Genomic DNA, 26,577 nt, shown 5'->3' with positions numbered 1-26,577 from the left:
GCTCTTAGGAATAATAGTGTACACAATTAATAGTGCTGTGTTTCATTCCAAATGAACCTACTACTGTTCAGTTTCTGTCCCAGGCTGGTGCCCTGGCACCCACGTAACCTCCTCTTTCTTTTATCCCAGTTACATACCAAAAGGTGCCGGGCAAGGAGACCACTCCCAGCTACTCTGTCACACTCTATATCAGTGAATCCGCAGCTCCTCGGGGGCGATGCCATTCATTTGCCACAAGCCCAGAAGAGTGCCGCCCGCTTATCGGACTGGGGAAGGAAGAATTCCATATTGGGGACCCAAAGCCTCGCCAATCTGTATTTAGGAAATTTTTCCGCAAGAAAGAATAGCTGGGATCCAACCATTATGACTATTCCCACTTTTCCCTGCTTGTTAGTCCTCACATTGGTTAAGGAATAAAAGTGCTGCCCATGTCCTGGCTCTCAGGCCCCACTGGGCAGAACTAATGGAAGTAGCGGGGAGCAGCACCCTGGGAATGGAGGAAAGTGCGCAGCATGGAAAGACCACGACACCCAATTTATCTGCCCAAGATAGGAGGTGACGTAGCTGTAGGCTCCTTGAAGCCCTTCACACTTGACGCTTGTGAGAACTTAATGCTCAGGTTGTGGGCTGCAGCCTGTACTGGCCGTTAAGTATGGATTCCATTGTCCAAACCCAGTTTTTACAGAAAATATATGTACAATGTGTGTATAAACTATGTATCAGCAGCAGCCGCCACCTGTGGGAAACTGTGCACAAATCTGCTACAGCTGGTACTGTGTTATCTTGTAATTACTAACTTTAGGTTGTGGAGTTTATTTAGACAAGGCAACCACTAACGATAAAGGCTAGATTGCTGGCCGAAACATTAGTGGTTGCCTTGTCTAGATAAACACCTTTATTATTTTTCATCTAAGTCCTGTGAGTGCAGACCCTTTTTCCTGCTGTGTTGGATTGTTTGGCCCAGGCACCATTATCTCTACATATACGGGAGTGCCCGTTCCCTGATGATCTGCCTGCTGTTACATAATCTCAGCAGTAGAGCAACCCCAGCAGTGCTGAGTTCTACTGTGGGGATCATACATTCATTAATCCTCATTGCACTGCCTTTATCAGTCATTCCTATCTGTCCCATTCTCTAGGCCTCTCTAGGCAGCAGGGTTGTACTGATATGATAAAGCAGGGGTCCCCAACCATTTTTACCCGTGAGTCACATTCAAATGTAAAAAGAGTTGGGGAGTAACACAAGCATGAAAAAGTCCCTAAGGCTGGGAATGGCTATTTGGTAGCCCTTATGCCCACCGGCAGCCTACAGGAGACTCTGTTTGGTAGTACATATTGTTTTTATACAACCAAAACTTGCCTCCAAGTAAGAAATTCAAAAATAAGCACCTGCTTTGAGGGCTCCAGAAGCAATATCCAAGGTGTTGGAGAGCAACATGTTGCTCACGCGCCACTGGTTGGGGACCACTGTGATAAAGGGTATCTAACCCTGCCATGTTGAGACTACTGCTCAGAGCCCATGGGACTTGCTACTCAATTCTGTCTTGCTTTATGGTAGAGATTCTATACTACAAACTCATTCATAGAAAAGAGAGAGTCTGTGCTGCTTGGTGCATCATATCGGGCAAATGCCTCCGAAACTGGGGCCTCACATAACATGGGGCTCTGCAGTGTGGTAACGTCTTCCTTTGTATGACTGGTCACTCATTACCAGGACCAGAAAAGACCAGGACCAGACACTTCCCACCACCACCTCAAGCAGGGAAAGGTAATATTTATCCCAAGTATTACACATTATTTTTAGGCAAATGTAAATTAATTTGTGGGCACCCTCACTCTACATACGCAGACACTCTGGCCCTACCTCAGTTGTGTTGTTTTGTTCCTTACAATAAAGCATTTGTTTTTCCTGTTGGGCTGGGCATTTTCTACAAAATCTATCTGAGATTTCCTACAGAACTTATCCGGCTGGGAATTTCCTACAGAAACATTTCGGTCCAGGATTGTTTTTTACAGAACCTATTGGACCTGGAAATTTACTATAGAACCTTAGTGCTGAGCTTTTCCTACCGAATTTATTAGGCCAGGCATTTTCTACATAACCTGTTGGGGTGGGCATTTGTGTTGTGGTCAGAATCGGAAATAAAATGGGGTGCGTGATGTAACCCAGTTAACAAGTTCAAAATTGATGTCACAAAGAGGTGGAGGAATAGTAAGTTCACAATAGGGGAACAGACAGATAAACACACGAATAAAAGTAAAAATCGTAGGTAGAAAGATTATTTCCCATAAGTAGAAATGTTGCTTAGTTGGTCACTGGTCATCGAGAGGCAAGGCAATGTTGCATGTGGCAGTATTGGAGGCAGTATTGATGGGGAACAGCTCATTATTCCCCCACCAGGGTGGATCCTGTCCCTCGGAGACTGGTTGAATGTTTCTTTACGATTGATTTACAATACACAGGTTCCTCAGGACTCACTCGTCTCTCTAGTGTTATTGGTGGGGGCTCTTCCTAACCCTTCCAGTACCTCGTCTTTGCTGAATGTGTTCTGGTTCTTGGTGGCAGAATCTGCCTCTGCTATCTTAGGTGGCACCACCAAAGGCTAGTCATTGGGCATGTTGCCTCATTCTTTGGTACTGGCCTCTTTCTGTCCTGGGGCACTGGTCTGACAGGAAACATCCTTCCACTCCCGCTGAGGCTCTTTTTGCCCATGATTGCACAGAGCTGACACAGGACTCAGCTTGGTCTGGGTGAAGCAGTTATGGAGAACGGGTTTAGTGAATGGTATATGTGCTGTGAATTTTGGGTATGACATGAAGTCTGCCGGTCTCTGTAGCCTCTATAATGAGCCTGGATAATGGCTGCAGCTTTGCCCTCCAGTGATGCATATGATGGAGTCTTGCAGCCTCTATTATCTGATCTACCACAGCACCCCACACTAGCATCAGTGGGTATGAGCCTTTTCCTGGATCTGTGGCCCTTGGATCTGATTCAAATGACACTGGCACCTTGGTCTTGTAAAGCAATCTTCTCTCCAAGACCCTGGGACCTAGCAGTTTCTTGTGCAACACAACAGGCTTGGTTCCTTTCCCGCAGCTTCTTCCTTGTCCAGTAGCCCGCCAATGAGCCTGAATAACTGAGGCTGCCACATTCCTGATGTCTTGCTTTTCCCAGTCTCCACACCAGGGTGGTGGTGGCTGACCTTATATGTTATATGGTAATGCTCAGAGTACAAAAGGAAGGTAACAGAGAGCCATGACAGGGGCCACAGGGTCGGTGCCTGGAAATGATAAAGTGATTAGAGACGTGTCAGCTATACACACAGGCAGATTTGCACCAGTCCAATATCAAAGAGCAGCCAATCATCTTTTGCATATACACAGGCCGACCTGCAGAATGATTGGTCATACAAAAGTACAATCTGGCAACACACATGAATGAACTGATGGATTGGCCAGTGGATCAGATCACTGAGTAGATATAGGGAGAGAGTGGGTCAGTGCAATTACACATGAGCAGCAGCTTTTCCGCAGGATCTCTATTTTCTCCCTAAGGGTAAGGGCACATGGGCAGATTCGGGGAGATTAGTCCCCCCGGCGACAAATTGCCTCTTCTTCGGGGCAACAATCTCCCTGAACTGCCTTCCCCTACCTTCCCGCTGGCTATAATGAAAAATCACCAGCAGGATGGCACTCGCGGCGCTTTGTTTTCCGAAGTCGTTCGAAGTTGCCTCAAGAGCAAACTTCCGGCGTCTTCGGAAAACGAAGTGCCGCGAGTGCCATCCCGCTGGCGATTTTTCATTATAGTCGGTGGGAAGGTAGGGGAAGGCAGTTTGAGGAGATTGTCGCCCCAAAGAAGAGGTGATTTGTCGCTAGGGCAACTAATCTCCCCGAATCTGCCTGTTTGCCCTTACCCTAAAGGTGCCAGTAATTATTAAAATAGCTGAACACACTGCTTATCCATTCTCTAATAGCTCAGAGGAAGACACAAGAGTATTGTTACACAGTATTAACGGAATTGCTCAGTATAAAAACTGGGTAAATAGATAGGCTGTGCAAAATAAAAAATATTTTCAATATAGTTAGTTAGCCAAAAATGTAATGTCTCAAGGCTGGAGTGACTGGATGTCTAACATAACAGCCAGAACACTACTTCCTGCTTTGCAATTTTCTGCCTGGAATCCAGTGGCGCGCGAGCTGCCGGGGGGCCCTGAGGGGGCGTGGGCCCTGGCCCAATTACACCCCCTGCTCCCCCGGTAGTTACGCCACTGCATTTGCTGACTAACTCAGAGTTACAGTTGAAAAGCAGAAAGTTGGGTTCTCTTCTGTTATGTTAGATATCTGCTCATTCCAGCCTTTATAGATTACATTATTGGCTAACTAACTATATTAGAAACATGTTTTATTTTGCACAAACTATCTATTTACCCAGTTTTTATTTTTTTCACTAAAATGCTCCTTTAAAAGGTACACCTTCCCATAGATCCTTGATTGTATTCAACCTTTTTCTTTAATGGAAATGAAAATCAGGCGAAAACAGCTAAACTAATCCAGGGTCCAATGATCTGATGTAATAACAAGCTATACTAATAAGCCAGGCCTAGTAGTTACTCCTACAGTATGTTCACAATCATACTGTACAAACATACTCATGTATTAAGGCAGCAGACATTGTGAGGTTTAGGCTGTGCAACGTAGTTCCCCATAATGTAGATCTAGAGGAAAAGAAAAACATGTGAATATTCATGGCCCCTCCTTCTAGGGGCCCTGTGTCCAGCCCTGATTCTCATATGCCAAAAGAGACAGGGCTTCATGGAAAGGAGTGTTGTTTGGGCAGGTCATATGCTGCAACTAATGTGGATGGATGGTTACTGCCCCCCAAACATAGGTGCGATGGGTGAATAACATAAATGTCTGCAAATTCCTCTGGGACATATAGACTGACACAAAGCAAATCCTCTAATGAAGTTGGGGTATAGTTACTGTATATTCTCTGTTTAGCAGTCAGAGCTACCCCAAACTCTCAAACACTCTACTATTTCTATTGTGCATGGCATTGCACTGTATGGGATGCTACCCATCATAAATGGTTTAACTGCCAGTGTGGCCCCAGCCATTGCAAGGGTCTGGAACATGTAGTAACGATGCGAGTGCACGCGCTGGCCTTCCTATGAGTAATTGCCTGGTGCACAGTCCTCTAGGGAGACGGCACTCCCCGAAATTCACTGTAGAAATCCAAAAGGAGGAACCAGCACACAGGAGCATATGCAATATGGGTTAACCACTTACATGTTTATTAACGTCACAGTGATGCACAGCCCCCGAAATGTTGTGCATCACTGTGACGTTAATAAACATGTAAGGGGTTAACCCCTATTGCATATGCTCCTGTGTGCGGGTTCCTCCTTTTGGTTTTCTAAAGGGTCTGGAACATAACAGGGTTGGTCCCTTTAAACCCTGACCCGAATGTCAGATTCATGAATACCAACGATGGCCCCAGGAAGTGTGTGGATACCGCACTTAAAGGGTTAATAAAAGGTCAACCAAAACATTATGCATAGGACATGGGGGCTTCTGGCACTATCCAACATTATGAACCACAGAAGTATTTTTCCATCAGACATAAGTCAAACTGTGCTCAGGATAGAGAAGACTGTTAATCCTAGAGAATTTTTGAAAAATAATGTGCCTGTTTTCTTGAGTTAACCTCCGCCTTGGATGCAAAAATATTATCCAAGAAAGTAGAATTACAAGAATATGGTACTCCAACGCAGATTAACTGCTCAGTATTTTTTTTAACACACATGTTTCGAGCTTGTGAGGCTCTTTGTCAAGTGTGAAACAGCATAGTGAAAATGCATATTTAAAGTGCTTTACAGGAAGTGACATATACAGGTCCCTCCCCCCAAAAAATAGTGACCACCTATGCAATAGGTTGGTAGCCAAGAAAGTCCAATTAAAGTCCAAGTCAAGAATCTGATACTAGGAGCAAGTCACTGTGTATAAAAAGTGCATATACTATGAAGTGCTGTGAAGAATAACAAATTGAATGAAACGAGTGTTACCTGGTACTGCCTCTATATTAAAGGGGATGTAAAGGCAAAAAAATAAAATCCCATTTTTACTTTCATTAATGAAAAAGAAACCTATCGCCAATATACTTTAATTAAAAAATGTGTACCGTTTTTATAAGAAACCTGACTGTATGCAGTAAAATTCCCCCTTCGTTTTACTTGCTCTGACAGCTGCAGTTAGGAAACTTCAGACGGTCCCTAACTGCTGTGCAGGGAAATGATAACACTTTCAAACGACAGGGGGGAGCCCCTCCACCTTACTTCCCAGAACTCGAGCAGCGTTGTTTGTTTCCCTGTAACAACTATGTAGATTTGTATCCACAGACCCAGTGCAGTCTGTATATTCTGATTATTAATCAGTCTTGCTGTATTGGCTTCTGGCAGATATTATTTGACCTCTGCTGTTTTGATCATTTATGTCGATCCCTAAGCTTAACCTCCCAACTGAAGCCCAGACCACACTGAGCATGTGCGTAGTCTTGGTATTGCAAAGATGTTTAACAAAGTTACAAGATGACAGTCCCCTGCGCCAACTTTAAAAGCATGAATCATTTGTTTAATTGGGCTTCCAGTGCAGTAAGTTCATGTTTATATTTAGTATACAAAATACAGCATTTCTAACATTATTCTATTTTGGACTTTGGTTGCCCTTTAAAGCCTACCAGCCCATTCTAATACAACTGTATTGACTTATAGTACTGACAAAGGGAACACAGGGTTGTAACAAGTTTAAACATTGTAACTTGCATAGGTAGTTACTATTTTTTGGGGGGGAAGGGACTCTACCTGTGTATGTCACTTCCTGTAGAGCACTTTAAATATGCATTTTCACTGTTCTGTTTCACACTTGACAAAGCCTCGCAAGCTTGAAACATGATTTTCGGACCATGTGTGGAGAGTCCTGACATTTTTCGTCCCGCGGAGATCGGTCATTTGGTCGATTGGACAGGTGAAAAATATCTCTGCATGTATTGCCGATCGTACTTTTTTCAGTGGGAGACTGTCACTAGCTTTTGTCGGAGATAACTTTCGTACGATTGCTGTCAGGGGCAGAACATCGGCTGATCTGTTATTTTACTACTTTATTTGATCTGAATGGTTAATGGCAGGTAGGGAGATGGGAAAGTCCGATCGTTCGAGGATTCGAAAGATCAGATCTTTGCATCTATGGCCAGCTTTAGCAAGCAAAGGTATTTGCCTGTTATCTGCCAACAGCTCCTCTGAGGAGGTCCGGACTGAGAATTAAAATAGGCCCTGGCATTTCAGGAACATAGAGGCCCAGACAGCCCCCACCAGCCCACTAAATAGTGCCTTTCTATGGGACCTTATAGCAGCCCCTCTGGCATTTGCCAGAACCCACAGATTGTCCGGGCCTGGAGGTAGGGACTGTTCCTAACAGATATGATGTGGAGCTGGAGAAAATGCTGCTGATTGGATAATGGTTGCTAGTTCCGGTGGCAAACCTGCAATTACAGGTGCCGCCTGTAGGAGCTGAGCAATGTTCTTAAAGGGATCCTGTCATTGGAAAACATGTTTTTTTCATAACGCATCAGTTAATAGTGCTACTCCAGCAGAATTCTGCACTGAAATCCATTTCTCAAAAGAGCAAACAGATTTTTTTATATTCAATTTTGAAATCTAACATTGGGCTAGACATTGTCAATTCCCCAGCTGCCCCCAGTCATGTGACGTGTGCCTGCACTTTAGAAATGCTTTCTGGCAGGCTGCTGTTTTTCCTTCTCAATGTAACTGAATGTGTCACAATGAGACATGGGTTTTTACTATTGAGTTTTGTTCTTAGATCTACCAGGCAGCTGTTATCTTGTGTTAGGGAGCTGCTATCTGGTTACCTTCCCATTGTTCTTTTGTTTGGCTGCTGGGGGGGGGGAGGGAGGGGGTGATATCACTCCAGCTTGCAGTACAGCAGTAAAGAGTGATTGAAGTTTATCAGAGCACAAGTCACATGACTTGGGACAGCTGGGAAATTGACAATATGCCTAGCCCCATGTCAGATTTCAAAATTGAATATAAAAAAATCTGTTTGGTCTTTTGAGAAATGGATTTCAGTGCAGAATTCTGCTGGATCAGCACTATTAACTGATTCATTTTGAAAAAACATTTTTTTCACATGATGACATCCCATCTGCAAAACTTTTTCAGACCTTGGCAGTTAAGTCTCATGTGGGGGGCCTAGCCACCACTCCAGCTCTGCCCCAGGGAAGCCCGCTGCCTATTTCATGCCCAGGGCAGAGTCAGAGGTACAATCTCTAACTCTCTCTAAAACAGAATTCATTATTGTAATAAAAGGGTGAACTTTTTTTTATAAATAATTCGTGTTAACATTAATAACAAATGTGAATAAAGTAGGATCAATAATAAAACCTTCTCCTGTACAGTTAGTAAGCAATAAAGTACACACACAAGTTATAATAAGAATGAAATAGATGGACTCATACTTAACATGAATTCACCACAAATCTAGGAGCCCCGCAACCTTTGGTGTATGTCCCCCTCAAGGAGGACATTGCGGTCTCAAACTGCAGAATTAAAAGTCACGCTCAGTCTGGGACTCTCAAGTCCGTAACCGTAAATCCGAGAGCACGTCGATAAGCACCTGTGAGGGTCAATGTTATTATCCCCTGAACTCTCCCCAAGAATTCAGCTTTAGGAGCGCGCTGATTGGTATTAATACGGGTCGGGGGAGGGGTTTATACAGCCGCGCCCCCATTTAGTCTCTGCCCCGCGGGATTTCCCTGCCCCAGAATTCCTTGCTACTTCCTCACTGGACTGTCAGTTACGCCTGTCTCGCTGTTTCTTCGCACACTCCCGACCTGTCCCTTGATCGCCTCTCGGGCACCGCTAGTCAACCTGGAACTGTCTCATCCGCCCAGGCTGCCCGGGCCTGAGGCCTCTGGGATTTTTCTGTCTGAACATTGACTGGGACCCTCTCACCAGTTTTCTTGCCCCTCATGGTAAGCACGTGACTGGGGTAATACCAAGAGAGCCGCATAACGACTCCCCTCTCCGCTACTCCCCCGTCTGTTTGCCCCCTTTACTTTGTAACTCTCAACTCCCTCCTCGGTTTCTCCTCCTTACTCTGCTACTCTTAGTTCACTCCTCTGTTACTCCCGTATCCTCCCTCTATTACTCCCCTCTGACCACCCCTAACTAACCCTCCTCTTCTGGTACATTAGGGTGGACATCTTGCTGGTATGAAGGATGGGCCCACCTTGCATGGAAATCTGACTCTAGTAAACTCGGGGCACTACTGGGATTTTGCATACTGTGTTTACCTCGTGTTTTAGCCCCAAACGAATTCAATCTTTGCCCCTGACACCTTGTGGCCCTCCCCCCTACATTCATATTAACTTCCATTGCAAACCTTTGGGGACCCTCATTGTAATGTTTATATTTCTGCTCCAGTTCTCAGAGCATCCACGTGTCCCCTTGGTGCCTGTTCCTCAGTAGCACCCTCGCCATCTACCCCTGGCCATGTCGGACTGCTGGGATGAGAAGAAGCTTTCGGTGCAGCCAGAGGAGGGACGCTATGATTCAGGGGTGGGAGATTCTGTGCAGTCCCTATCGGATACATCGGTTGGCCACCTGCAGTCCCTACCTGAGAAACCAGGAGCTTGGACTGAGCAACCTGCCCCATCTGGGGACAAAGTTCTGGATCCTCAAGAACTTGACAGACAGGACTCACTGTATGGCTCGTCATCCTTGACGGGGTTGCTGTCGGAAGCTTACCTGCCCAAAAGTATCCCTGAGGAGCCTGATATCCCAGACTCTCAGCAGTTGGAATGCCTCACCTATGTGTCTGAGGAGGGCGATACGTGAGTTACTCTGTGACACCCTTATACCCTAACCAGAGCTGTGTGTGCTTGGAGTGAGAGTCAGGCTTCCAGGCTCCAGATCACCGGCAAATGCCTTGTTAGGTTCCCCCAAATGATAGTGTGGAACAAGAACAGCTTGGGGCTCTAAATTGCACCAGTTGTATTTGACAATTCTCAGAATAGGGGTGCCCATGTATTTCTGTGACTGATTTACTTACAGTTAAGTCCATAAATATTCGGACAGACTTTATTCAAATTTTGGTTCTGTACATTACCACAATGAATTTTAAATGAAACAACTCAGATGCAGCTGAACTGCAGACTTTCAGCTTTAATTCAATGGGTTGAACCTGCATGGAGAGCTCCTTTGACCACATGTTGTCTGTTCACAGTAAAATCTTACACATACAAGCACCGCCCCCTCAAATCAACTCCAGGTCTTTTATATTTTACACTATATAAATTATTTGAATCGTTTCCTTCAGTCTGGAAATGTAATTATAGCAAGCAGGCATGAGCCATTTTGTGGACACTGTTTTAAGACTAGTCTTGCATCATCTTAAAATCTTGTTTGTGCACCAGAATGGGGGACCTGATGTCCTGGCTACTCAAATAAATGGTGAAGAGAACAGGGGAATGTGGGGAGAGCAGTGACATGTAGGAAGTGCTGAATGGAAAGTGAAAGTAATTGTCTGCCCCACCTCTATGCCTAGTCAGAGGAGGGGCTGGCAATATTTGATTGACAGCTGAGATTTTTAAATGAGCTTACAACAGCTATGAATGCTTTAATGAAAAATAGAAATTGGATTTCATGTTAAATTTGAAAAGGACTTTTATTATACAGCTTTTTGTGTCTGGGTGACAGGTCCACTTTAAGCAAAACTGTAGCAAAAATTGGTTTCTGAGGAAATCAGTAATGTAATGAAATAAAGGTTAGTGCAACTTGCCCTTTAATTGATTCAGTGCTGTGCCTAAAATAGCCTGGGGGATCCCATACTACTGTCATTCCTGGAAAAAAAGGGAGAGGGGGGGCTCGTTGAGGTGAATGGGTGTAAGAATGGGGATTTCCTGCTTAGAAGGAAATGGAAAGAAAGAGTCACCCAGACATTTGACTCTGAGACTTGTCATAGGGAATCCCACTCACTGGGAGCTCTGTATGGGGGCCCACTGTCCCTGATACTGTGCAGCCATTGGTTCTCCTACATTGGGTACAAACTCACCCCTGCCTGAGCCTGTCCCTGATACTGTGCATCCATTGGTTGCCCTACATTATATAAAAACCCACCCCTGCCTGAGCCTGTCCCTGATACTGTGCAACCATTGGTTCCCCTACATTATATACAAACCCACCCCTGCCTAAGCCTGTCCCTGATACTGTGCAGCCATTGGTTCTCCTACATTATATGCAAATCCACCCCTGCCTGAATCTGTCCCTGATACTGTGCAACCATTGGTTCCCTCTACATTAGATACCAACCTACCCTTGCCTGAGCCTGTCCCTGATACTGTGCAGCCATTGGTTCCCCCTAGATTAATATAAACCCACCCCTGCCTGAGCCTGTCCCTGATACTGTGCAGCCATTGGTTCCCCTACATTATATACAACCCCATCCCTGCCCGAGCCTGTCCCTGATACTGTGCAGCCATTGGTTCCCCTAAATTATATACAAATCCACCCCTGCCTGAGCCTGTCCCTGATACTGTGCAGCCATTGGTTTCCCGATATTAGTTACAAACTCACCCGTCTAAACCTGTCCCTGTTAATGTGCAGTCGGTGTGCAGGACTTGGGGAGCTGGTTTGTGGTTGCTCATGTGATTGGGGCAGCTTCAGTACTGGTGAATGTGGAAGTGGGAATACATTAGTTTCCTGTGTGAGCCGCCAGACTGGTCACGCTTGGAGTGCTGGTTATGATGTCAGTACGATTGAGGATTCGGAAGTTTGTGCGTCACATTAGTCTCTTGTGGTCTGTGGTGGGAGTTAACCCTTTTTTTTTCTGCAGTGTAGAAGTACAGGTCTATTTACTGGTGATGTTGCTCATAGAACCTATCAGATCTTTGCTTTTGTTTTCTGACTTGAACTCTTAATTGCAGATGAATCACTGTGGGCAACATCACATTTTAAGGGGTGGTTCCACCTTTAAGTTAATTGTTGGTATGTTATCGAATGGACAGTTCTAGACAACTTTTCAATTGGTTTTCATGTTTTCTCTCTCTTTTATAGTTTTTGAATTGTTTGCCTTTTTCTTCAGTCTTTTTCCAGCTTTGAACCATCAAAAACAAATGCTCTGTAAGGCTAGAAATGTATTGTTAATTTGTATTACTTTTCTTTCTATTCGGGTCCTTTTTGATTCATATTCCAGTTTTTAATTCCAATCAATGCATGGTTGCTATTGTAATTTGGACCATACCAAATAGCAAACTGGAGAGCTGCTGAATAAAAAGCTAAATAACTCAAAATCCACAAATAATGAAAGCCTATTACAGATATGTCTCTCTACATCATACTAAAAATGAACTCAAAGGTGAACACCACCATTGCTTCACTTCACTTGATGGAAATGCCCCTTAAAGGTGGTTCACCTTCAAGTTAACTTTTAGTATGTTATAGAATGGCCAATTCTAAGCCACATTTCAATTGGTCTTCATTATTTATTTTGAATAGTTTTTGTTCTTCAAATTGGGGGTCACTGACCTCGTCTAAAAACAAATGCTCTGTAAGGCTACAAATTTATTATTGCTACTTTTTACTCATCTTTCTATTCAGACCCTCCCCTATTAATATTACATATTTTCATTCAAATCAATGCATGGTTGCTATGGTAATTTGGACTCTACCAACCAGTTTGCCGACATAGCAAACTGGAGAGCTGCAGAATAAAAAGCTAAATAACTCAAAAATATAAAAAATAATTGCAAATTGTCTCAGAATATCACTCTCTATAGGTGGCCATACACGGATAGATCCGCTCGTTTGGCGATGTCGCCAAACGAGCGGATCTCCCTCCGATATGCCCACCTTGAGGTGGGCAATATCGGGCTGATCCGATCGTGGGCCCTAGGGCCCAACGATCGGATCCTAGCGTTCACCAAACGGGCGGTCGGATCGCGGGACCGCATCAACGAACAGATGCGGCCGCGATCCGACGGGATTTTTAATCCCATCCGATCGAGATCGGCCAGATCTCGATCGGGGAAGCCCGTCGGGGGCCCCCATACACGGGCCAATAAGCTGCCAACACGGTCTGTCGGCAGCTTTTATCGGCCCGTGTATGGCCACCTTTAATCATACTAAGTTAACTCAAAGATGAACAACCCCTTTGAATTAACTTTTAGTATGATGCAGAGTTATATTATGAGACAATTTGCAATTGGTTTTCATTTTTTATGATTTGTGGTTTTTGAGTTACTGTATTTATCTTTTTATTCAGCAGCTCTCCAGTTTGAACTCCAGCAACCAGGTTGCTGATATTGCAAATTACCCTAGCAACAATGCACTGATTGGAATAAGACTGGAGAATAAATATTAGAGGGTCTGAAAGGTAGCAATAATAAATGTGTAGCCTTACAGACCATTTGTTTTTTAGATGGGGTCAGTGGCCCCCATTTGAAACCTTGAAAGAGTCCGAAAAAGAAGGCAAATAATTATTAAACTATAAAAAATTAATGATGAAGACCAATTAAAAAGTTGCTTAGAATTAGGGATGCACCGAATCCACTATTTTGGATTTGGCCGAACCCCCTAATACTTTGCGAAAGATTTGGCCAAATACCGAACCAAATCCGAATTTGCATATGCAAACTAGCGGTGCGAAGGGGGGAAAACATTTTACTTTCTTGTTTTGTGACAGTCACGTGATTTCCCTCCCCGCCCCTAATTTGCATATGCAAATTCAAATTCCCTTTGGCCCGGGGCAGAAGGATTCAGCCGAATCCAAATCCTACTGAAATAGGCCGAATCCTGGATTCGGTGCATCCCTACTTAGAATTGCCCATTCTATAACGCACTAAAAGTTAACTTAAATGTGAACCATCCTTTTAACTGGTCAGCCTATCCTATGAGAGTACAATATAGTGGCTTGGGTTATGAGAGGGGCTGTTTCTAACATCACTGGGGCCCTAAGCAACACTGCTGGGAGCATATACTGAGTGCTTTACAAAACCTAGACAAGAGTCGGCTCATGTTGGGGTACTGGGAGCAGCCCAGCTGGTTCTGCTGGTCTGACCTGAGAGAGTGGAATTCACGGGAGGAAGTGGCTCAGTTATTTCTATTGTAGGTGGAAATTCCCTGTGTAGCACTGGCTCTATTCCCTGACTGCACCACCTCTTGCCCACCCTCCTGTCACTCACTCTGTCTCCTGAGAGGCTCAATTCATAAAAACCCTGCTTAATCCGTTTATCATGAACTTCTCTCTCTAGTGGCTGCAACACTTGGAATCCCTGCACTCCCTGCATCTTGCCTTCCCTCGCGCACACACACAAAGTACAGTGACACCTTGATTTTAAGTATCCTGATTTTGTTTCCCCTCATTTTACATTTTTTATTTGTGCCACCACCCATTGGTGGTCCCACCAATTTATAATGCATATCAATGGGTGCATTTCCCTGATTTTAAGTAATGTTTTCCTGGATTTTACATAAATATTTCGTCCTGATGTAACCAAAACTGATTTTTTTTACCCTATGAATGTTATTATTGGTGAAATAAAGAGGTTTGAAATACTAACCAGATGTATATTTTGCCATGGCCTGTAAATGGTCAATTCCAAAGTCTGCCCTTTATACAGTCCTGCACTTATTGCTTCAGGTTGTGTATGTGACTGACAGAGAGGCCTTGCACATTCCCCCACAGTGTATCATTAACAGTGCAATGCTTAACCCTTTAACACAGTAAATATTGTATCTCATAGTAAAACAGACTCCTTTGCTTCTATATCCTTTCAGTACTTGAAGAAAAAGCTACTTTTAACACATTTCCCTGATTTTATATATTTTTTTTACTGGTTGCCTGAAAAGCGTAAAATGGGGGTTTTACTGTAGTAGTTTGTGCACAACAAGCCAGGTATATCATGGGTATGAGTAGGGATTACAGTCATGTGACAGGGTGGATCCCCCCAGCATGTGGTGTGTCCTCTTTATGGGCAGGGAGGCCGCATGGCAGTTGTGCAAGTGCTGAAGGAGAAATTGAGAGTCCTTGGGAAGTTCCTCCCTATTTAACCCCATCCCTTCCAGCAGTTACCTCAATATACCCCACTTTTCAGTATGATCGCAATGAACAGGGCTTGTGTGTATTATTTTAAATCGTTCTTTGTTATTTCTTGCATTTCCTGGTTCAACCAAGCAGTGGAAAATGACCCTGTTTATGGGAGGGGGATGAGTTCAGTGAAACAGAAACCTATTTTGCATTAGTACTTTATAAGGGCAAAATATGCAGAAAATGTGAATTTGTTTTAATTAAAAGAACAGGCAGAATTCATGGCAACACAAGTTCTGTTTATTGTGTGTACTTCCCCCTTCAAGCCAGGCCACTGCTACCACACATAGACCGTTTCATACCTCTCTGTTGTCCCCCACCCACCTTCCCTGCCTGCACTACTCACTGAACTCCTGTTACCTCTATAGGTTCCTGCACCTTACTGTGATTCATGGCTGGACAGACAGCTCCCTCTACTTCATCTCCCTGGCTCCTGCCGACGTGCTCAGTATCCAGAATGATCTCTACCAGGTATGCTGTGGGCTCCTCACTTGATGTTACACGTTATTTCTTTACAATACCAGTATACTAACTCTTCAAAGAGGTGACATCTGATTTTTAGATTTACCTATACTAGATACAACTTTTCAATTGGCCTTAATTTTTTTGTTTTTTATAGTTTCTGAATTATTTGCCTTCTTCCCCTGACTTTCCAGTTTTCACATGGGGGTCAATGACCCCATCTTAAAAACAAATGCTCTGTAAAGTCTACAAACATGGTTATTGCTACTTTTTATTACTGATCCTTCTATTCAGGCTTCTCCTATTCATATTCCAGTCTCTTATTCAAATCAATATATTGTTGCTAGGGTAATATGAACCCTAGCAACCAGGTTGCTGAAATTGCAAACTGGAGAGCTGGTGAATAAAAACCTAAATAACTAAGGATCCCAAATACTTTCTTATAGCTTACGCAGCTATATTGGCACCCCTCTACACCAAAAATTGCCATGGCAAAATTATAGCTCCCAACCCATGCAGGGGGGTTGGCAGCCCCAAATCTTTTCTTGTATTATCTAGCAGTGAAGCTGGCTACAGCAAAAGGGTGGGTGACCCCATGCTTGGACAATCCTGCCACACGTTTAGAGGCACAAAATATTGGGTCATATGAGGAACTTAAAAATCTCCTCTACAGAGGTTGTAAATATGCAATAAATGCAACAACACCTGTGAGAGAAGTAGTTTGGGCATGGAACACAGCTCATGGTCTTCTCCCCAAACTGGAGGGTCACTGCTCAGGGCTCAACCCTATTTGGTGCAACCCCAAACTACCACATATGCAAACTATACTGGATCCTAAAGCCTGGGCAAACTACAGAATAAAGTATATTCAGGATATAATGTCAGATGGTAAACTAATGGATTTTCAAACCCTGAAAGAGATGTACGATCTGCCCAATAAAATGTTTTTTATTTAGGTATATCCAACTTAGACATTCCACACAATACCAGTTCAAAGGGTGATAATGAATACCGAGCCTACGCAAATAGAAAAAAGGGCACTAGCTAAGGTTCACACCAAAAACCTGTCCAGTTTCTATGCCATTTTGATAACTGCGGGGAATTCTCCACTGGGTAAACTACTCGAGAGTTAGACACTGACGCCTGGAAAGAGGTCCTTGATTCTATTTTCGACCATATAGTTGCATCCCGAGATAAAATGGTACAATATAAATTCTTACACGGAGCTTATCTTACCCCTAGTGTGCTAGCCAAAGTTTCCCAAACCCAGGTGGATGAGTGCCCCAGGTGCCATCTCTCCCCAGCAAACTTCATGCACATGGTTTGGTCGTGTAATAAGATACAAAGGTTCTGGGGGGAAATAGCACAGTATATGTCTGACATGATGGATATACCAATCATGGTGGAATCGCGGGGAATGCTTCTGAATCAAGTTGCGTATCTAGCTCCCACGGTAGCAGAGAAAGCATTGATCTCCATAATGTTTGCTTATGCCCGTAAATCCATTACCATGCAATGGAAGGCGCCTAAGGCCCTAACTATACAATTCTGGGAGACGCAGATTACACATGCTGTACAAACTTCTCTATAAAAGACGAGGATGCCCGGCAAAGTTTGAGAAAATATGGTCCCCATGGATTGACGCACATGATGGTCACAATTAGAACCAAGGCAACTACCCTAATGATTCCAAGGATAACCTAAACAAGGAAGGAGAATAAACATGCCCTACTCAGACCCTTCCCCTCCATAGGTAGAGTGCAATACAAACATAATGAAGCAGTGCAAAAGTTAAGTTTAGTTAGGTTTATTGGAAATATATTAGCAGAGTAATTAAGGTAGTGCATACAAGGAATAATGGTACAAGCATGGTATGAAGATGACATAGGCTGTTGTAAACTGATCACAAATAATGTCTGTGTTACATGTATATACTGAGTAAACTTGTATTTAGTCCATGTTAATGTACTGTATTGAACTAAAAAAACTTGATAAAAAAAACCTAAATACCTATAAATGAAAATCAATAGCAAATTGTGTCTCAGAATATTTCTCTCCACATCAATTTATAGGTGAACAACCCCTTTAAAGGTTACCTCCAGACATTGTGTCAAACCAACGGGGTTAATGAGCATTCACTAGTGGCAGGAGGTAGGGTCAAATTCTGGTTTAATTCTGTATGAACTGGTGCTGATTGGGAGAGGTGAGCAGATCTGGACTGGGAATCAAAATAGGCCTTGGCATTCCAAGTAAACAGAGGCCCAAATAGTCAATATTTAGTGGACTGGTGGAGGACTGTCTATGAGACAGCAGCCCCTCTGGCATTTGCCAGAACCCAAAGATTGCCAGTCTGGGCCTCAGGGTGAGCCCATATACCATAGTCATGTTGCCCTTCATTAGGTGGGGCAAACTCCGTGTGACCCCGCAGTGGGCAGGATAGACACACCAGCCCATTCTTTGGTTCAGCCATTATCCCTCTTGCTTGATGGCTGTGGGTAGCTGCTGGAGTTCCTATAATCTCCCTGTTTATTTCTCAGACAGGACTGCACTTGGCTACATACCTGGGCCAGCTGGAAGTGGTGGAGGCTTTGGTATCTAAAGGAGTCAACTTAGAACTACAGGACAGGAAAGGGGACACCGCCCTCCATGTGGCTTGTAAGAACCAGAACTTGGCTTGTGCAAAAGTCTTGCTGCAGGGGCCAAATGGCCCCCAGAACCTCCATCTGCAGAACTGGAAAGGTAAGTGGCCTACATCCATGATTACCCAACTTTCCCTGAGTGATTCATCTTATATACCAGGCCCAGACTCTGCGTAATGTCCGAAAAGCAAGCTTGGAACCATAACACCACCAGTCTTCAGCCCAATCCTGGGTCAGTATCTCTGGCCCCTGTGGTGCTGCCTAATGATTTCTGTTCATTGTTCCCCCAGGCCTCTCCTGTCTGCACATCGCCACTCTGAAAGGGAACCGCAGTCTTATATCCTTACTGCTAGAACATGGAGCAGATATCAATGATCAGGTGTGTACTGAAATAGCAAGGTGGCTATGTATCAACATGTGGCTTAGATCACTCATAATCCTCTTAAAGGGAGCATGCCCACTTGAAAATTGATTATACAGTTTTACAGGAAGAACAGTCTCATTATTGTGTTAATTAGCCAAGCACCATAAAACTATGGCATCTTAGATATTCCCCTGTGCTAAGCAAAATTCAGCAAGAGCAGCCCCAATAGTTTGCTCATAGCTTGTATAGAGAAATACCTTAGATCTATGGGAACATAGGTACTCCCTGTACTAAGCACAATTTAGCAGAAAAAGCCCCTGTTTGCCCATATTATGTTACAGAGGGAGACAAGTATAGGTATTAGAATTTACAGCATGTAAATTAAAGGGGACCTGTCACTCACACATGAAAATCTAATTTTAAAAGGACTTTTATTATACAATCATGAAACCCAAATTCTTTTTTTTTATTATTAAAACAACCATACTGGTTATAAACTCATTTAAAACTTTCAGCTGTCAATCCTATATTGCCGGCCCCTCCTCTATGCCTTAGGCATAGAGGCGGGAAAGGCAATTACTATTACTTTCCATTCTGCACTTCCTAGCTGTCACTGCACTCCTTACATTCCTCCTCCGTCTCCAACATTTAATTTTGTAGCCAGTGTACGGACATGGGCATCGGGTGCCCCATTATGTTGTATAAACAAGATTTTGGCAAGATTTTAGCTTGCCTTAATAACCGTATCCACAAAATGGCTGTTGCCTGCTTGATGTGATTGCGATTTACAAGACTAAAATAAAGAATATTGAAATAATGTATATGTGACGTTTATTTTGCTTGACTAACATCATGAAACAGGATTTGGAATTATTTTTTAGGGTGACGGGTCCCCTTTAACTCCTTCCTGTCTGCCAGTAAATAATCCCAGGACAGATAAATAGTCTGCTTTCATGTAAATCTGATGCAGCCTTTGTTCTTCCTGCATCTCCATTGGCTGCCAGTCCTCCCATTCCCCTCCCAATGACAAAAATTTAACCAGTCTACTTAACCCTGCAGGAGGGTACAAGTGGGAAGACTGCATTACATTTGGCTGTGGAGATGCTGGATGGCCTTTTGCTCACTCACCTGTTACACCACCGCCCTGAAGTGGACTCTCTCATGTACAATGGCTGCACCCCTTTGCACTTGGCTGTGGGTAGGAAAGATGGTGGCCTTGCCCGTTTGCTGTGTCAGGCCGGAGCCGATACGCTGCGGAGAAATCGAGAAGGGGACACCCCACAGGACTTGGCTGAGGGCAATAACCAAGTAAGTGGCAATTGCCTCTAAAGGGGGGGGGGGAATTCTGCACTAGAGGGGCCAATGAGGATCTATGGGGACTCCTAAGGGGTTACAATCATTTTAGCCCCAATTTAAACCATATAGTCATCACTATCTACATGATAAGGAGCATTGTGCATGACTAGCATCATACAGTACATCCCCAGTGCACACTCGTTGAGTACATCTTCCCTTGCCCCCAGCAGCCACCATTCCACATGTCTATCTGTTCTCTAAAAGTCCCCTTTAAATTTTCTCCCACAGCTTCTCGCTCTTTTACCCTTCGATGACCTGAAGATTTCTGGCAGACCAGTTGTAACCACTGCATGACCCCACCGTTCGGAATTAAAGAGCACCGTAAAATAGCTTTCAAGACTGCACGTTGAGAGCTCCCCCAAACTGGCTTTGTACATTGCTTCTATATTCAGAACTTTGTCTTGCATTTAATGTGCAGGATACTCTCTGCCAGGGGGCACCATCCTGTAACTGCCCCATCCCGTACAGAAGAGGAGGTATTGCTTGATCTTGCTGCGACACAGCATTAACCAATTACATATTAAAGACAAAGGTAAAGAGTTGTGATGTGTATGGAGAAATCTTTCTCTGGGATATTTGGGAATAATGGATTAAGCCACATGATGATGCCATGTTGTACCCAAGCCCAGCTACCGTGCCCACAGCAAACTAATAACTCCACAACTGGCTTTGTAGTTTTGGGCATGATCACCTTCCTCCAGTAGTAAATGCCATTCAGCTCAAGAAAATGCTAATGGCTTGGCTACTTTATCTCTCCCTACTGAAAAAGCAGTTTATTTTATTCTCCCCATTTATTCCTTCTTATTGACTGTGATTATATTAACAAAGGCTCCAGAAGTGCCCTATGTGTCCCTCTGCAGGCAAACAAGTGGTGTCAGCTGGGATACCCCCTGAGCTACACTGCTAATGGCATTGCTTATAGGACATTTAACTGTGGGTGTAGCTCAGCTTGGTGAGCAGCCGATCACAGTGACCCTTTGTATTGCATCAGCAGTGATATCACCAACCCCTTTCTTCCAATCAAGCAGAACTCCGCATCTTCTCCCAGTAGCCAAGGCCGTTGTTAAGAGTGCCAACCACATCTCTGCAAAGACCGCTGCTATTAGTGCCAAATTCATGACGGTGCCTGTGATTTCCAGTGATACCCAAGACCAAGCTCCTAATGGGAGGATATTTAAGAACTAGAAGTGTTACATGAGATGAGGTGACTTGTCATTGAAGGGAAATCCCTCTCCCCACAGGGGCAACAAATTAACCAAAAATTACCTTTGCATTGACGGGCATCCTTTCCGTGTCACAATCACGGAAGTTTAGAAGATATTCCTGGCGCTGCTAGGTCATTTCACTCACTTTGTTGCCCTCAGGAAGTTTGAAATCCCTACAGGTGACAGTGCCCTTTGCTGAAAGTGTGCGACCCTTGCATAAGATCAAACTGGGGCAGCGTTTATGTTTGTACCTGCTATTTGGGAGTGGCTACCCATCTCCAAGGAAATATGCTGTGCTTTGGGGGTTTCATGGCTCAGTCCTGTACTATATAAATTGTATATGTATGACGTGTGTTTGATAACTTATATGTGGGTGTTTTACCATGGGGAGGGTATGCATCATTGAAATAAAACCTAGCAAACTTTCTATTATAATTGCCAGTGAGTGACCTTACCTGTTACCTTATAAACAGCACCGAATAACTATAAATGACACCAGGACTGAATGTAGAATGGCTACAGCATTTATTAATATACACTTGTTCTTTTTTGGAATTGATATTCCAGAAATAACTTATTACCGTAAATAACCTAGCCAGCCTTGATCAATAAAGGGATTCTAGATTACACTGCAAGGTAGGCAGCCATCTCAGGTCATTTTGCCTGGTCATGTGCTTTCAGAAAGGACCAGTGCTGCACTATGGAACTGCTTTTTGACAGGCTGTTTTTTGTTCTAATCAATGTAACCGAAGGTGTTAGTGGGACCTACCTGGAATTTTTTTTTGTTGGCGGGACCTGGATTTTTACTATTGAGCGCTGTTCTTGTATCTACCAGGGAGCTGTTATGGGGTTACCTTCCAATTGTTCTGTTGTTGGCTACAGAACAATTACTGCCTTGCAGTAAAAAGTGGCTGAAGCTCATCAGAGCACAAGTCACATGACTGAGAGCACCTAAGAAACTAATGTCTAGCCCCAAGTCCATTTTCAAAATGTAATATTTTGAAGTAACTCCAGGGGTGTGTTGCTATTTATAACACGAGTTTCCGTGTCACTCACCTCTCTAGGTATACATGAGTTGCCCTATAGTGTTAAGGGGGGATATTAATAATTTGAGCTGCAATCCCTCCCTCCCATGGTACCAAACAATGTTAATCTGTTTGTCTGGTAGTAAAGGTTATGTTTTAATGCCAGGACACTTCAAATAAATAAAGGTCATAATCTAAACTGGTTCTCTTCAAGAAACGGGGGCATAACAATAACCCCCTTTTCTTTGGTTTCCAACACTTAATGGGGTCTCAAAGTAAAACTAAACACACATCCCCTTCCCTCCATTGGCTCCCTATTTACTGCAGATGGACCCATAGGGCACTTTTGGAGCCTTTAATATAATCACCGTCAATAAGAAGTACATCGGAGCTCTTCAGCGCCATCTTCTGTATGTTCAGACACTGAGCTTTTTCGCGTAAGCGCAGTTGGGGTCATTTTGGTATACATGCCTACTGCTCATGCGTGGAAAGCTCTGAAGATTGTCAAAGTTAAAGAAGAGGATCCGAAGATGCAGAAGATGTCGCCAAAGCGCTCTGCTGCGCTTCTCTGCATGAATATGTCAATGTAAATGACAGGGACACTTTTTAAACTACTAAGGAGGGAGAAAGCGGGGGGGGGGGGGAATGCAAGGAATGGGGATTTTTTTTTTTTTTTATTAACGGGGCTTTAGTTCTCCATTAAATACTCAGCCTTGCAGTTAGGGACAACTAGTTTGTAGTAGAATATTATCCAATAAGTCACTGGTTACCCCAGCACTTCTGTTATAGAGTATGATATTATAGTAAATGCATTAACTCCACCTGGAACATGTAGCACATATAGTAACACCCAGCATTAAATAGTACAGTGCCCCCCCCCCCCTTATCATTAAACAGTTCAGTCCCCGTGCATATCGGACACAATGTCATTCCTAACATGCCTTCAACCCTGCATCACAGAGTCCACCACCTATGCCTTGGGATCAAACCCCAGTTTTACACCCCACACAAGCGTCATTACCAACCTCTGTGCCAAAATAATTTGGGGGAATTTTTCCAAAGGATAGTGAATACCGTTCAGCCTCAAAAACAGTGTCCAACATGATATGACAAGAATCATAAAACTCTAGCTCCCCAATCCCCCCCCTCCGGATTCTGGAGAACGAAGGGCCATGTTAGATTCTGACATATCAGATCAAGTACTCTCAGATACAGACACAGATTCAGAGGATGACATCTCATCCACATCCAACCTAGAGGTTGGGAAAAAATTGACTTCGGGAGATTCTACAAAGTCTAGAGATAAAGGATGAAACAGTGCCTCTCTCAAAGGCGGATAAGCTCTTCGGAATACAAAATAAATCAAAACAAACATTGCCAGTCTTCGCCGCTGTCACGCAGGCCATTGAAGCTGAATGGGCTCAGCCGGATAGGCGCATACAAGACTTACCCAGTAACATCAAAAGAAACGGGATTCAGCAGTGGCCCATCTATCCGGACAGACCACGTTGCCGGCCGAGGAGGAGGTGTTTAAAGATCCAATTATATCGGGGCATAGAATCGACACTGAAAAGAACCTTTGTACAAGCAGAGGCAGTACTCAGGCCAGCTACAGCATCAGCTGGCTTAGCGCACACTGACAAACACTGGACACAAGACCTGGTGCATCACCCTTTCCCAGCATCACACCGACAGCTCCTATTAGAGGTAGACAAACTATCCATTACACCGGCTTTTTTAGCCAACTCAGCCACGCAGGTAGCCAAGTTAACAGCCAAAACAATATTGAACACTGTGGTGGCAAGACGAGCCCTTTGGCTTTGTCACTGGTCGGAAGATATGGCATCCAAACTAAGACTACTGTCCCTAAAAGTCACTGGTAAATCACTGTTCGGACCAGATCTGACAGATCAAGGTGGTGACATACCCACTGGAAAGAGGCAGAAATTAGATGCCTCAATAGGTATTCCAGCAGAATGTCCCAGGCCAACCTGGCAGCAGCAAAATCGAAACCGAAAACCAAATCGCTGCAAACAAAATTCCGATGGATGGACCGAGGCAGGTTGGAGGCAGAATCCAACCATAGCCAAGGGAATGGCAAACACGTGATGGACACCTGGGTACTAACCATAATTGACAAAGCCACAGAATACCCTTTTCCCTTCATCTACCACAAAGGAAATGTATGCCCTCCAGCACAGCTCCACACAGGGAACACCACCTGCAGCATGCAGTCACACTGCCAGAATTCAGGGTCTTTTACTCAAACCTCTTCTGTTTAAGGAAGAAAAAAGGAACCTTCAGGCCAATACTCAATTTAAAGCCACTAAACCCAATTGTAGCTAAACAGAAATTCAAAATGGAATCAGTCCGCATGGTAATTGCAGCCAAATATATTCATGACTTCAGTATACCTGAGTCCTGTCGATTTCTACGGTTTGCCATCAAAGACTGTTCTTATCAATTGACGGCGCTGCCCTTTGGGCTTTGTGCAGGACCATAAGTATTCACCAAGGTACTCACCCCAATAGTAGCCTACATCATATCCCTTGGAATACACATAATCCTGTACTAGGAGGACCTAATAATCAAAGCACCAGTAGCTACAGAAGCAATCAAGGACACAAAGGCTTGCCTTTGGGTGCTAACCCAACACGGGTGGCTAGTCAGCCACCACAAGAGCTCTCAACTCAAGCCAAACAATCCTGTTCCTAGGACTACAGTTCGACACACTACGCCAGAAGGTGTTCCTACCACCAGGCAAAGTGATCTCTACAACTAATTCATTTCTAGCCGCGAAAGGAGTCTCACCAGAAGACTGCCTACACCTCCTAGGCTAAAACGTTCCAAACAAACCGCATTTACTCATTTCTGTTTTGGGTGTTTTTTTTTCCTTTAAAAGCCCTTTAATGATCACATGTCAGGGCAGCAAGTACAAAGATGCAACCTTTCGGGTGGAGTGCCACTGGAAACGTTGGAGGCCATATGATTTGACAGGTTCCATCTTATGTCCCTGCAACTCAACTTCCTAGGGCGATTGAACAAAAATCACAAAGACCTCAGGCAGCCAATAGCCATAGATGGAACTACCAAACAGAGTCTGATATAGTGGACATCAAGTTCAATCCCTCCAAATAAAAACCAGCATAGATACACACACCCCTCCATACTTTCACATAAATTATATATATCCATATCTATACTACCTATAGAGCTTAGTATCACAATAGTCTTTGATATTATGTCTGTCCAAAAAATCATCCAAGCCACTCTTAAAGGCATTAACAGAATCAGCCATCAGCAGTGCATTCCACGACCTCACTGTGAAGAACCACCTACATTGCTTCAAATGAAAGTTCTTTTCTTCTAGTCTGAAGGGGTGGCCTCTGGTATGGTGATCCTCTTTATGGGTAAAAAGGTCCCCTGCTATTTGTCTATAATGTCCTCTAATGTACTTGTAAAGTGTAATCATGTCACCTTGCAAGCACCTTTTTTACAGAGAAAACAGCCCCAACCTTGACAGTCTACCCTCATAATTTAAGTCTTCCATCCCTCTAACCAGTTTAGTTGCACTTAGTATCTACACTCTCTCAAGCTCATTTATATCCCTTTTATGGATTGGAGTCCAAAACTGCACTGCATACTCCAGATAAGGTCGTACCAGTGAAAGCCAACAGAGCACGGCAGTTGCTTTGGGCACCAACTGGACTGCTGGTTCAGGCAGGTGCCGTTCGGAACTGGACCCAGCCATGAAGTTCAGGCTGCTGCTTACAGGACACAGAAAATGCATGTGGTTTTGGGGACAAGCTTCTGCACCTTCCCCCCATAGGACTAACCCACTCTCCCCTCAAAATTCTGGTTAAAGGAGACATATAGGATAAATGAAAAAACCCTAATTTTGAAGCCAATTATAAGTAATATATGGTGTTACTTTAGCATGGTGCTAAACATTAATATCTTTAAAAATAGCCCCTTTATTAGAGCTCCCTATAGATGTTCACTGGTCCCTGTTTCAAATGAGGGGTGGGTGTGTCCTAATGGTCCCTGCCAGAAGCACAGTAGGAGGGGGGACAGCAAATCACAGCCCTGCAGTCACACAAGCACAGACAGGCTTCAGTTCCCTATCCAGTCCTGCTAGCTGTTGATTGGTTCCTGTCCTACAGTGCAGTGATCTGAGAGACTCCGGCTCCCCTGCACAGCCTGGGAATTCAGAGAGCAGGAAGTGGAAGAGAATGGAGGAATTATTAGGGTTTTTGCAGAAATATGCAATAAATCAGCCTGAAACACTACCTTTTAAAAGCAGAATTCTTCTATATCTAAATTAGTATAACACACTGGTACATTCTTATTTTTTTACACAAAATGTC

The 26,577-nt window shown here is 43.9% G+C and overlaps 2 protein-coding genes and 1 long non-coding RNA gene across 7 annotated transcripts in view; 2 read left to right on the top strand and 1 right to left on the bottom strand.

The window, feature by feature from the left end:
• The window catches only part of LOC108716554 (spectrin beta chain, non-erythrocytic 5), a 36,468-nt gene extending 34,554 nt beyond the window's left edge, over positions 1-1,914 (top strand). For all 5 annotated transcript variants that reach the window (XM_018262752.2, XM_018262753.2, XM_018262751.2 and 2 more), the window contains one exon: positions 130-1,914. In XM_018262752.2, the coding sequence (XP_018118241.1) occupies positions 130-347 (218 nt within the window). In that variant the 3' untranslated portion in view covers positions 348-1,914. The remainder of the gene's footprint in view (positions 1-129) is intronic.
• Positions 1,915-2,060: 146 nt separating this feature from the next.
• Positions 2,061-8,720, bottom strand: LOC108716555. The gene is made up of 2 exons (XR_001935694.2): positions 8,531-8,720; positions 2,061-3,281 (listed from the first exon to the last, which is right to left on the bottom strand). It is a non-coding gene; the product is annotated as an uncharacterized LOC108716555 (long non-coding RNA).
• A 125-nt stretch (positions 8,721-8,845) lies between these two features.
• nfkbie.L (nuclear factor of kappa light polypeptide gene enhancer in B-cells inhibitor, epsilon L homeolog) lies at positions 8,846-21,617 on the top strand. The gene is given in 7 exon segments (NM_001096126.2): positions 8,846-9,046; positions 9,498-9,907; positions 15,528-15,630; positions 18,159-18,360; positions 18,551-18,639; positions 19,684-19,932; positions 20,209-21,617. Coding segments are annotated over 6 exon segments (1,050 nt in total). The 5' UTR covers positions 8,846-9,046; positions 9,498-9,566; the 3' UTR covers positions 20,275-21,617.
• Positions 21,618-26,577: the final 4,960 nt, after the last annotated feature.

This window comes from Xenopus laevis, chromosome 5L (genome assembly GCF_017654675.1).
Source record: "Xenopus laevis strain J_2021 chromosome 5L, Xenopus_laevis_v10.1, whole genome shotgun sequence".
Classification (NCBI taxonomy): domain Eukaryota; kingdom Metazoa; phylum Chordata; class Amphibia; order Anura; family Pipidae; genus Xenopus; species Xenopus laevis.
This window is presented reverse-complemented; position numbering and strand designations above follow the sequence as displayed.